Below are 13011 nucleotides of genomic sequence, written 5' to 3'. Positions count from 1 at the left end.
TAACCAAAACTTAATAGTAAACTACCCTGCACAAAAACATTTACCTGATACAGATGAATGAACAGACAATGAGACAAAGAGGCAAATGAACGGAAAAAATGTTTAAAAAATGTATAATAAAATATCATGGCAAATCAGTGGTTTTCAGAGTGGTAGACCAGGAGTCTAAATTAAAGGCAATAGATTTTTTAATAATTTGCAACCAGATGCTCCGCAGGGCGTAGCTTTATACGACCGCAGAGGTTGAACCTTGAACGGTTGGGGCAAGTATGGACACAACATTCAAGCTGGATTCAGCTCTAAATTTGGATTGTGATTAAATAGTTGACACAGCATAGGTTTCTGACACAGAATGAATGTGTTCTAATGAACTTAAAATTTTTGTTTCTCTTAGAGCAATTCACTATGCTGTTGAATATTAATCCTCTCAAAAAAATGTTTGAAGAAATTTTCTTTTTTATTTATGAAATTTCAAATGAGAAAAATTGAACCCAATTTTTTTAATCACATCCCCCTTTCCCTTATTCCAAAACTAATCTCAATTAAAATTTCTAATGGAGTTTGCAACAATAACTACTCATTTAAATACATCATAAAATATCAAGATGTAAAAAAAACTGCTTGTTATCACTGAATGGTAAAGATTATTTTAATTTATCAGTTGGTAGTAAAAAGTGAATATACATTGTATATTGTATATAACAAAGATTTAAGTTGATTCTGGACAAAGAAAGATAACTCCAATTAAAAAAAATCTTGCTATTGCACAATATTTTGCAATTAGTTATTTCTTGCTTACTATTCTGGACAAAGAAAGATAACTCTAATTTAAAAAAAAAATTGCTATTTCACAATATTGTGCAATTAGATATTTCTTGCCATTGCGCAATACTGTGCAATTGAAAAGACTTGCTATTGCACAATACTTAATATAATAACTTTAGATCCTGATTTGGACAAACTTGAAAACTGGGCCCATAATAAAAAATCTAAGTAAATTTTTGGATTCAGCATATCAAAGAACCCCAAGATTTCAATTTTTGTTAAAATCAGACTAAGTTTAATTTTGGACCCTTTGGACTTTAGTGTAGACCAATTTGAAAACAGGACCAAAAATGAAGAATCTATACATACACAGTTAGATTTGGTATATCAAAGAACCCCATTTATTCAATTTTTGATGAAATCAAACAAAGTTTAATTTTGGACCCCGATTTGGACCAACTTGAAAACTGGGCCAATAATCAAGAATCTAAGTACATTTTTAGATTCAGCATATCAAAGAACCTAACTGATTCATTTTTTGTCAAAATCAAACTAAGTTTAATTTTGGACCCTTTGGACCTTAATGTAGACCAATTTGAAAACGGGACCAAAAGTTAAGAATCTACATACACAGTCATGACAGTTAGATTCGGCATATCAAAGAACCCCAATTATTCAATTTTGATGAAATCAAACAAAGTTTAATTTTGGACCCTTTGGGCCCCTTATTCTGTTGGGACCAAAACTCCCAAAATCTATACCAACCTTCCTTTTATGGTCATAAACCTTGTGTTTAAATTTCATAGATTTCTATTTACTTATACTAACGTTATGGTCCGAAAACCAAGAAAAATGCTTATTTGGGTCCCTTTTTGGCCCCTAATTCCTAAACTGTTGGGACCTAAACTCCCAAAATCAATACCAACCTTCCTTTTGTAGTCATTAACATTGTGTTTAAATTTCATTGATTTCTATTTACTTAAACTAAAGTTATTGTGCGAAAACCAAGAATAATGCTTATTTGGGCCCTTTTTTGCCCCTAATTCCTAAACTGTTGAAACCAAAACTCCCAAAATCAATCCCAACTGTTCTTTTGTGGTCATAAACCTTGTGTCAAAATTTCATAGATTTCTATTAACTTAAACTAAAGATATAGTGCGAAAACCAAGAAAATGCTTATTTGGGCCCTTTTTGGCCCCTAATTCCTAAAATGTTGGGACCAAAACTCCCAAAATCAATACCAACCTTCCTTTTGTGGTCATTAACCTTGTGTTAAAATTTCATAGATTTCCATTCACTTTTACTAAAGTTAGAGTGCGAAAACTAAAAGTATTCGGACGACGACGACGACGACGCCAACGTGATAGCAATATACGACGAAAAAATTTTCAAATTTTGCGGTCGTATAAAAATGGTAAATTCCCTTCATTTTACTTCCTTATGTGTCAAGGTGGACAAAGATTCAATCATTGTTCTACATATTTATTTTTTTATACTCTTAATAATAAAACAAACACATATTGTTTTCTTCATTTTTTAAAAGTCTTACAATGTATTTTAAGTATTTCTCTAAATTTGTATATATATTCTTTTAAAGATATTCTATTAAAGATATTCTATGAAAGATATTCTATTGAAGATATTCTATTAAAGATATTCTACTGAAGATATCCTTTTGAAGATATTCTATTGAAGATATTCTATTGAAGATATGCTATTAAAGATATTCTATTAAAGATATTCTATTGAAGATATTCCCTGATTGTATTCTGCTATTTTACAATCCAAGATGGTGGAGGACACCAAATCTTCCGTAATGACTTTTGTTTTATTGAACCTAGGTAAAAGCATTGGCGTAAAGGATTAATCCAGTATAACATAAACTCTCGGTAAAACATATGATAAGAGTAAAGCTACCTGATTTTTTCTGTAATCTTGCTGTGACAATCTTAGAATGTGATAGCAAAGTTTACAGATCTGTCTAAAGGGGGCATGTCTTTGGTTAGCTAATTCTTCCATTTCAATAACTGGTCCATTTCCACTAAATGGTGCTTTTAAAATCTGAAAAACCTGAAAGAAGTGTTGTCATCATCAGAAACAAATTTAACCCCTGATACTTTGATATCCATTCGTATAGAAAACTGCATAAATCATGTGTTCATGCAAAAATTATTGAAGGCATATGAAACAAGTGACTGGTGAAAAAAATGTTAATCCATTTTTTAGCCATTGCATGCATATATCATACGATTAGTCTTCTGTGCACAATTTTATCATTTTATATGAATCCATAGCGTATAATCGTCAAAAATTTTATTCACTTGGTCAATGTTTTAAAATATGCCAGCTAATTAAATGGTTGTGTTTTGAAACCGAAGTTATCTGATTTTCGTCTTTGTAAACAATAAAAAAAAAAGCATGGATATTCAGGTAAGCTTGTGTATAACATGTAAAATAAGATAGTTTATTTCAATGACAGAGTGATGTTTACATATATTGACTTGATTGCAAATTTGGTTTTCCCCTTAGCACTTGCATATTGCCATCATGGTAATTTTAGGAGAAACGTCATGCTATGGGTAACTGCCTGCCGACAACATGTCGATGAATTGTTGGCTGCAGATAATTCAAATCGTACAAGTCAAATCAAACTTCAAATTGAAAAAAATGATGCATACTTTTTTTATAACTAAATGGCTAGTTTTTACTTTAAAACTTATGTACATATACTTTTTTCTGAAGAAAATTCTTTAATTTGTTCAAATTAAGAAGAAATTTACTTTTTTTCTAATTTTTAAATTCCAGCCAACGATTTACCGTCCCTATGTCAAGCTTTCTGTGACAGAAGTCACTTGGTCACATCTGGCACTTGGGTTAATAATTGTCTTTCTGTTACTTGTTTTTTTTTTCAAAAATTATGTTAATCCTGTAAAGACAACTCCATTAATATGCTGAAGCTAGGAAGGTGAAATAATAATCATATTACTTTTCAATCTACTTTAAAATTGAATTTTACCTGTTTTAGGATATTCTGTTCTCGCAGTAATTTTTGTCTTTCTCTACATTCTTTAGATTTCAGCATTTCTACTTTTAATGGATCACCACCAGTATTGTGAGATTCTTGCATTGTCACAAAGTAAATCAAATCTGATAATAACTGTGTTAATACTCTATAAAGAAATCATAAACAATATTCAAATAAACATAACTTTATGGACAGAAGGTGGAGTATTCACAAAATACTTTCACTTAACCACATGTTTATATTCCAATTTTAAGTCAGGAACCTAATTAAAGTTTTTATCTTTGTTTCTGCTTGATTTTGTGTGTGTGTGTGTGTCCTAAAAAGAAGTTGGTACTGATTGTAAATTAATTAAACCTATTGTAGTTATCTGTTTATAGCAAGGCCTGCTAGTAAGCAAAGCAATGCTTTAAACTGATCATTACGTTCATTCATCTGTACATTTGTTTGTCAAACCACTGTCAATGGATTTCTCTAAACTTACAGATAATCTTAAGGATGTACTTAGGTGAAATTAAAACAAGAATGTGTCCATAGTACACGGATGCCCAAATCGCACTATCATTTTTTATGTTCAGTGGACCGTGAAAATTGGGGTTAAACCTTTAATTTGGAATTAAAATTAGAAAAATCATATAATTGGGAACATGTGTACTAAGTTTCAAGTTGATGTATCTTTAACTTCATCAAAAACTACCTTGACCAAAAACTTTAACCTGAACTTCGCACTATCATTTTCTATGTTCAGTGGACCACGAAATTGGGGTCAAAACTATAATTTGGCATTAAAATTAGAAAGATCATATCATGGGGAACATGTGTACTAAGTTTCAAGTTGATTGGACATCAACTTCTTCAAAAACTACCTTGACCAAAAACTTAAACCTGAAGCGAACGGACGCACAGACGGACGCACAGATGAACAAACGAACGAACGGAGGCACAGACCAGAAAACATAATGCCCCATTACTATCGTAGGTGGGGCATAAAAATCAAGAAATTAAAATTGATACTACATTTTGAAAGAGCACCAGTTAAGGAACAAAATAAGCTAAAAATATTGATAGGTCATAGACCTCCTTTTTTGAAATATTTGAGTTTTTAAAAAAAAGCAGGAAAAGGCTGATTCAGACTTTTACCTTACATTTGCATTGGTATTTTTTAGGTCTCAAAACAAAAGAACAAAAATTAAGAAATTGCTTAAATTTTGGAAAATGGCCTTTTATGAGATATTGAAGTCTTTTATACAAAAAAAAATGGGTGTAATGGGGCAAAATATTTTACCCTGTTTTAAGGGGAAAATACCAAGAAGTCCGAACATTTGACACCAATTTCAAAAACCTCACCCAAGTACATCCTTAAGTGTCTTTTTAAAAATATAGTATCTAACTGCACTGTACATCTGATGTCATTTTTTTTTATCTGACTCTATCTTTATCATGTTTCCTTATTTTTCCAATATTTTCAAAAGACATGCTCCTGTTAGTATTACAAATATAAATATTTAATAAACAGGACAAACAAATCGTAACTTTTGTTCTTCATTGTTAAGTTGTTAAATGACACATATTCATTACAAATGCTTATACATAAATCTGTAGTTTTCATGCACTAAGACATAAATATGCAATGTGGTTTATTCCTTCTATTCAAACAACTTTTTTAAACCACCTTTTTCCCCAAAAAATATAAATATTAATGACATTAAAGAATGTTTCTAAACTTACATAGGTTAAATTTGATGGCACATAAAAAACTAATACATTGAAAGTTATTTTTAGATATCTTCAACAATTTAAATACTTTCAAATTAATGAAAAAGAAATGAAATAGGCATCCAAATAGATTTTGACATGTGTATAAACTCAAACAAGAACGTGTCTATAGTACACGGATGCCCCACTCGCACAATCATTTTCTGTGTTTTAATGGACCGTGAAATTGGGGTAAAAACTTAAATTTGGCATTAAAATTAGAAAAATCATATCACAGGAATATGTTATTAAGTTTCAAGTTGATTGGACTTCAACTTCATCAAAAACTACATTGACCAAAAACTTTAACCTGAAATTTGCACTATCATTTTTTATGTTCAGTGAACCGTGAAGTTGGGGTCAAAACTTAAATTTGGCATTAAAATTAGAAAGATCATATCATAGGGCACATGTGTACAGTGTTTCAAGTTGATTGGACTTCAACTCCATCAAAAACTACCTTGACCAAAAACTTAAACCTGAATTGGGACGAAAGGACAGACAGACAGAAGGATGAACAAATGAACGCACAGACCAGAAAACATAATGCCCCTTTACTATCATAGGTGGGGCATAAAAAGAACCAGGTTTATTATTAGGTACATCAAACAAGGATACATGAAATATATTTTTTTTTCTTATTCCTACAATACCAGTAATAGTTCAGTGTGAGCCAATGACCTAAAATTGTTTACTTTTTACACATTGTGACTTGGATAGAGAGTTTACTCATTGGCATTCATACCACATCTTCTGATTTCTAATGATGAAAAATATTTCCCTCCTTTTAAAGCTTATGAAAGAAATATAACCAAAAAAGAGAATAAACTTGACTATCTATGGCTTTTAAAAGAAAGAAAGAAAGAAAGAAAGAAAGAAATGAAACACATTTTTAAGCAGTTTTTCAACACTTCTACTACACTGTGCCAACTAATCTTCTACTTTCTAGAATACTAAATACATACAGTACACAATTGCTAAATGAATCTCATATAAACTCCTAAATATTTGTTTTCTTCAATTTGTATAGAAAAAGTTATGATTATGCAAAAGATAAACTAAGGCAAAGAACACATTGATGATAATATATTAAGAAAGTTTTCCCCTTGTTTGGACACTGATAAAAGAGTTAATTTGTCAATTCAATATGAATCAAATACACAACAACTTATGGCCATTTTTAAACAAGAAAAATGAGGAACCAATATTATTTGGCTAAAATATTCTTTCTAATTTTCTCAAAGCAGGTAAGTGTTGTTAGTCTTGTATTATTTTAATTTTAGTTTCTTGTGTACAATTTGGAAATTAGTATGGCATTCATTATCACTGAACTAGTATATATTTGTTTAGGGGCCAGCTGAAGGACGCCCCCGGGTTGGGAATTTCTCGCTACATTGAAGACCTGTTGGTGACCTTCTGCTGTTGTTTTTTTCTATGGTCAGGTTGTTGTCTCTTTGGCACATTCCCCATTTCCATTCTCAATTTTATTCCTATTCATTTAACACATGCAAAAAACCTTTTTGAGATAAGCACCCTGCCCTCCTCAAATCCTGGCTTGAAAAGTGTTTATGCACTTAAATAACTGTAATAATTTGTATATCAATTTATCTAAATAGTTACTAAAACAACAAATTACCTTATAACAACATCTATTCTTCTTTGTTTGAAGGAAAAGAGGGAATACATATTTTGAAAATGTAGGAATAATAAGATGACAACATGTACATATATTGTGTAATATATTATATAATTGTGAGTCTCAAAAGAATCTAGATGAAAAACTGTTGCTCACATATCATTTCGTCAGTACAAATGGATAAATAGTTATGCAAAGACCACAAATTATAGCTGATGCCCCTGATTGCTTATAATTTAGACCAACATTTTAGTATTATATATTTTACAAGAGTTTTGGAATTGTTCGAGACAAGAACAACAATAACTAGAGGCTCTTTACTAGAGGCTCTAAAGAGCCGATGTTGCTCACCTTGGTCTATGTGCATATTAAACAAAGGACAAAGATGGATTCATGACAAAATTGTGTTTTGGTGATGGTGATGTGTTTGTACATCTTACTTTACTGAACATTTTTGCTGCTTACAATTATCTCTATCTATAATGAACTTGGCCCAGGAGTTACAGTGGAAAATATTTTGTAAAAATTTACAAAATTTGACTATAAAGGGCAATAACTCCTTAAGGGGTTAATTGACCATTATGGTCATGTTGACTTATTTTTAGGTCTTACTTTGCTGTACATTATTCCTGTTTTTCACTTTATCTCTATCTATAATAATATTCAAGATAATAACCAAAAGCTGCAAAAATTACCAACTCAGGGGCAGCAACCCAACAACCATGACAACAGGTTACCTGATTGGTCTGAAAATTTCAGGGCAAATAGTTCTTGACCTCATAAACAATTTTATCTATGTCAGATTTTCTCTAAATGCTTTGGTTTCAGAGATATAAGCCAAAGTAAACATTTTACCCCCATGTTCTATTTTCAGCCATGGCGGCCATCTTAGTTGGTTGGCCACTTCACCGGACACGTTTTTTTAACCTAGATACCCCAATGATGAATGTGGCCAAGTTTGGTTAAATTTTGCCCAGTAGTTTCAGATTTTTGTAAAAGTTAACAACAATGGACGACGGAAGACAAGTGATGAGAAAAACTTAATTGGCCCTTTAGCCCAAGTGAGCTAAAAATGAAAAGTATTTTTTCTTGTTTTTATAGGTTTATGAGCAACTTGCTTCACAATAAATCAGGTTTTACTCCTTGATTGACATGTATAAAGGTGTTTAGTAACATAACTTATTAAATCATATTGAAATAAAAGTTGTTTTGATTCTTTTTTAAGGTACTATACAATCTGGAGAGTGCACTTAAGATGACTTGGATGTCAGAAAGTATTTTAAGGGTTGCTGCCTCATAGGCATTTTAAGGACATCTTGTGTTCCTTTGCCTAATTAGACATGGCAGTAATCAGCAAATCATGTCAACCACTGAATTGATAGCTTACACTCACATATTTCTTCCTCCAACTCTTTAAGCATCCACAGTAGGGTTAAGACTTATTTACACTTTTAGGTATTTAGCTGAATTTCCTCAAAATTACCGGTAATCTATCTCCAAATAACCTTCTGACATAAATTTTTTAATGTGATGCAATAATTTGCCGGAAATTGTGTGATTTTAAGTTAATTTCTTGTATTGCTATTGAGTGTCCATAACCTTATATATAAATCAATAAAGGATCAGGGTCTATTTGGTTTGAAGTCCTACATTCAAGTTTCAGCTAAATAACTGTCTTCTGTGTAAATAAATGCAAAGAAGTGAACATTTGTTGATATTAACCTGTATGACTTTTTGGCAGGACGATAAATCCATGGCCTTGGTAATCTATTTCTTTTTTATTATTATTTCATGGGTTGTTGGTCTTTACAATATTAAAGTTCTGAAAGTTTTTTTTTTTAAATTGAATAAATTTTAATTGTGCATTATTTGGTTGGGAAAAAAGGACCTTTCCATTGGGAAGTTCATGATTTCTGGAACAACGCTATATACATACATTGTATAAGCAATACCATCAGTGGCAATCTTTATTTACCAACTGTCCTTGATATTGGTACCACAATGTATCAGCCCTCAACCAATATTATAATTCGAAAAGAGCTCTCAGCTTGATATGGATGTGATATAATATTTAAGAAATAATTCATGGCAGCGGTTGATTTGTTTTCATTTAACCATGGGTATGGCATTTATATTTGATTATTTTACACTAGGAATGTAAAAATACGAGTGAACCAACACCTGAAGTGGTGATCATGCGGTAGGGTAAAAACGAGTGGATACCGCTAGGTATTCACAGTCATCTTGAAAATAAAGAATGTGTCGACAATAAAGACAACAACACTCATGTTTTTACCGCATAGTATCTGTTTATTGGGTCTACATGTTTCGCCTAATCGATAGGCATCATCAGGACAATTGTACAAAGAAATATGACAGTGAAGTATGAATTTAGCGGTTAGCGGTTTTAACCAAAAGTATAAGTTACATAATAGTAGTTATGGTGACGTTATATAAATAGAAATTGAAAGTGAAAGTAAATTAAAATAGAAAATATATAAATAGAAATGTTAGTGTTTTCTTGAAAGGTAACAGCATCTCGTGTGGTTGACATCTATCCCGTTCTGTGTAGTTAATCTCATGGGAGGTCTATGGTGGTATTGTACGTTATTGTTATCTAATAATCATGTCAGTGAATTCCAAATTGGACAACACCTCACTGTTCATTCCGTACAGCCAACTGGCTTCGCTCTGGGACCATCGAGTTACTGCTTCAAATTGCATCGGTAATGGTGTGAAGTGTATGATCGTCGCACATTTTGGAAATTAAAATAGTGGTAGATCCGTAAATATTTAATTATGAGTTGTGTTAATGATTAAAGCTTTTGCTGTGGTTTGATGTTGAATCTGTAAGAGCTTCCAGCAGGTTTCTTCTTTCTAAACCGGTGGTAAAGTATTGTAATACTCTGTTAAATCGTTATGTTAATTTTGCGTAGTGTCATAAATTCAGCTAGGTGGTCTTGATTTCTTATTAGTGTTATCAGCGGTTGTAGCGGTTTCTTCTTCCCTTGCTCCTTCTCTTCTTGCACAGTGCAGAATCTTGATCATTTTCAAGAAAAGATCTGGAATCTTGGTATAGGTCTGTGGTATCATCCATGCTGTTGGTCGTAAGGTACAACGCAAGTGTGGCGGGGTGGATCCTTGCGGATGCAGGGGTTCACAGAAAATAAAACAATAAAAATACGAATAAACCAACACCTGAAGTGGTGATTGTGCGGTAGGCTAAAAACGAGTGGATACCGCTAGGTATTCACAGTCATCTTGAAAATAAAGAATGTGTCGACAATAAAGACAACAACACTCATGTTTTTACTGCATAGTATCTGTTTATTGGGTCTACATGTTTCGCTTAATCGATAGGCATCATCAGGACAATTGTACAAAGAATTATGACAGTGAAGTATGAATTTAGCGGTTAGCAGTTTTAACCGGAAGTGTAAGTTACATAATAGTAGTTATGGTGACATTATATAAATAGAAAGTGAAAGTGAAAGTAAATTAAAATAGAAAATATATAAATAGAAATGTTAGTGTTTTCTTGAAAGGTAACAGCATCTTGTGTGGTTGACATCTATCCCGTTCTGTGTAGTTAATCTCATGGGAGGTCTTTGGTGGTATTGTACGTTATTGTTTTCTAATAATCATGTCAGTGAATTCCAAATTGGACAACACCTCACTGTTCATTCTGTACAGCCAACTGGCTTCACTCTGGGACCATCGAGTTACTGCTTCCAATTGCGTCGGTAATGGTGTGAAGTGTATGATCATCGCACATTTTGGAAATTAAAATAGTGGTAGATCCGTAAATATTTAATTATGAGTTGTGTTAATGATTAAAGCTTTTGCTGTGGTTTGATGTTGAATCTGTAAGAGCTTCCAGCAGGTTTCTTCTTTCTAAACCGGTGGTAAAGTATTGTAATACTCTGTTAAATCGTTATGTTAATTTTGCGTAGTGTCATAAATTCAGCTAGGTGGTCTTGATTTCTTATTAGTTTTATCAGGGGTTGTAGCGGTTTCTTCTTCCCTTGCTCCTTCTCTTCTTGCACAGTGCAGAATCTTGATCATTTTCAGGAAAAGATCGGGAATCTTGGTATAGGTCTGTGGTATCATCCATGCTGTTGGTCGTAAGGTACAACGCAAGTGTGGCGAGGTGGATCCTTGCGGATGCAGGGGTTCACAGAAAATAAAACAATAAAAATACGAGTGAACCAACACCTGAAGTGGTGATCGTGCGGTAGGGTAAAAACGAGTGGATACGGCTAGGTATTCACAGTCATCTTGAAAATAAAGAAAGTGTCGACAATAAAGACAACAACACTCATGTTTTTAATTTACTTTCACTTTCACTTTCTATTTATATAACGTCACCATAACTACTATTATGTAACTTACACTTTTGGTTAAAACCGCTAACCGCTAAATTCATACTTCACTGTCATATTTCTTTGTACAATTGTCCTGATGATGCCTATCGATTAGGCGAAACATGTAGACCCAATAAACAGATACTATGTGGTAAAAACATGAGTGTTGTTGTCTTTATTGTCGACACTAGGAATGTAAGACAAAAATAAACACATGCATAATATAGAAAAAGAAGGGACCTTAAGATGGGGGTTAAACTATATGCATCCTGATTTCTTTTGGCTTGGTTATAAAATTCCTTGTCAACATAACATTGTCAGTTTGGAAAATAATGCAATCTGAATTATAAAACATGTGTATGTTTCATTTTATATTAGTGTAAACATCTTTCTTCTGAGTTTTGCCTGTTAATAAGTGTCTCAGGAAAGTCTGACAATGGAAGATATTTGATTTTTTTTTTATTTTGTGTATGAAGCAATCTGTATAGTTTTATAGTATTGAAATTGTGTATGAAGCAATTTGTATAGTTTTATAGTATTGAAATTGTGTATGAAGCAATCTGTATAGTTTTATAGTACAATGTATTGAAATTGTGTATGAAGCAATCTGTATAGTTATATAGTACAATGTATTGAAATTGTGTATGAAGCAATCAGTATAGTTATATAGTACAATGTATTGAAATTGTGTATGAAGCAATCAGTATAGTTATATAGTACAATGTATTGAAATTGTGTATGAAGCAATCAGTATAGTTATATAGAATTGAAATTGAATTACCAATTACTGAATTAGTATTTAGAATGAGGAGTTTAAAAATCTGTAAACATTTCATCCATAATCCCAAATAGTGAGTGAGCCAACCCTTTTCCTCACATAAGTTTACATATCATTGGAAAAAAAACTAAGTTGGGACTTATTTTGGTCAAACATTCCGTCAAATCTAAAGGCACTTTTCTATATATGAAAAAAAAATGAAAAAAAAGAAGGTAATTTTGTTTTGCTCAAAGAACTCTAATATATATATTATCTCTACCTTCTCTCATTTTGAGTGATTGATTCTTTCTCTAATTTCTGAGCTATTTCAGCCAACACTTTACTGGCATCATTTGCAAAGTCTAAATCTCTAACTTCCTGTGGAGATACTGGTACAATGGCAAAAGCTTCTCTGTCATCTTTTATCTGTGCACAACCAACCTAAATATATATTAAGTATTTATCTCAATTTACTTGTGGAAATGCAAAAAGTTATCATACAATAATTCAAAACCAGGTGCTCCGCAGGGCGCAGCTTTATACGACCGCAGAGGTCGAACCCTGAACAGTTGGGGCAAGTATGGACAAAACATTCAAGCGTGATACAGCTCTGAATTTGGATTGTGATCAAATTTTTGACATTACATGTTTTTTTTTTACACAAAACAAATGTCAAGACTTTACAAATCAATTAAGATTTCTTCTTCAAACT

At 32.1% G+C, this 13011-nt stretch overlaps 1 protein-coding gene across 27 annotated transcripts in view; it reads right to left on the bottom strand.

Moving 5' to 3' along the window:
• The window catches only part of LOC139514078 (inositol 1,4,5-trisphosphate-gated calcium channel ITPR1-like), a 269729-nt gene that overhangs the window by 170723 nt on the left and 85995 nt on the right, over positions 1 to 13011 (bottom strand). For all 27 annotated transcript variants that reach the window (XM_071302866.1, XM_071302912.1, XM_071302962.1 and 24 more), the window contains 3 exons: positions 12580 to 12740; positions 3782 to 3935; positions 2683 to 2835 (listed from right to left, as the gene is read on the bottom strand). In XM_071302866.1, coding sequence (XP_071158967.1) covers positions 2683 to 2835; positions 3782 to 3935; positions 12580 to 12740 — 468 coding nt within the window. The remainder of the gene's footprint in view (positions 1 to 2682; positions 2836 to 3781; positions 3936 to 12579; positions 12741 to 13011) is intronic.

This window comes from Mytilus edulis, chromosome 1 (assembly GCF_963676685.1).
Source record: "Mytilus edulis chromosome 1, xbMytEdul2.2, whole genome shotgun sequence".
Lineage (NCBI taxonomy): Eukaryota > Metazoa > Mollusca > Bivalvia > Mytilida > Mytilidae > Mytilus > Mytilus edulis.
The sequence above is the reverse complement of the archived record's forward strand: the minus strand, read 5'-3'. Positions and strand labels throughout refer to the sequence as shown.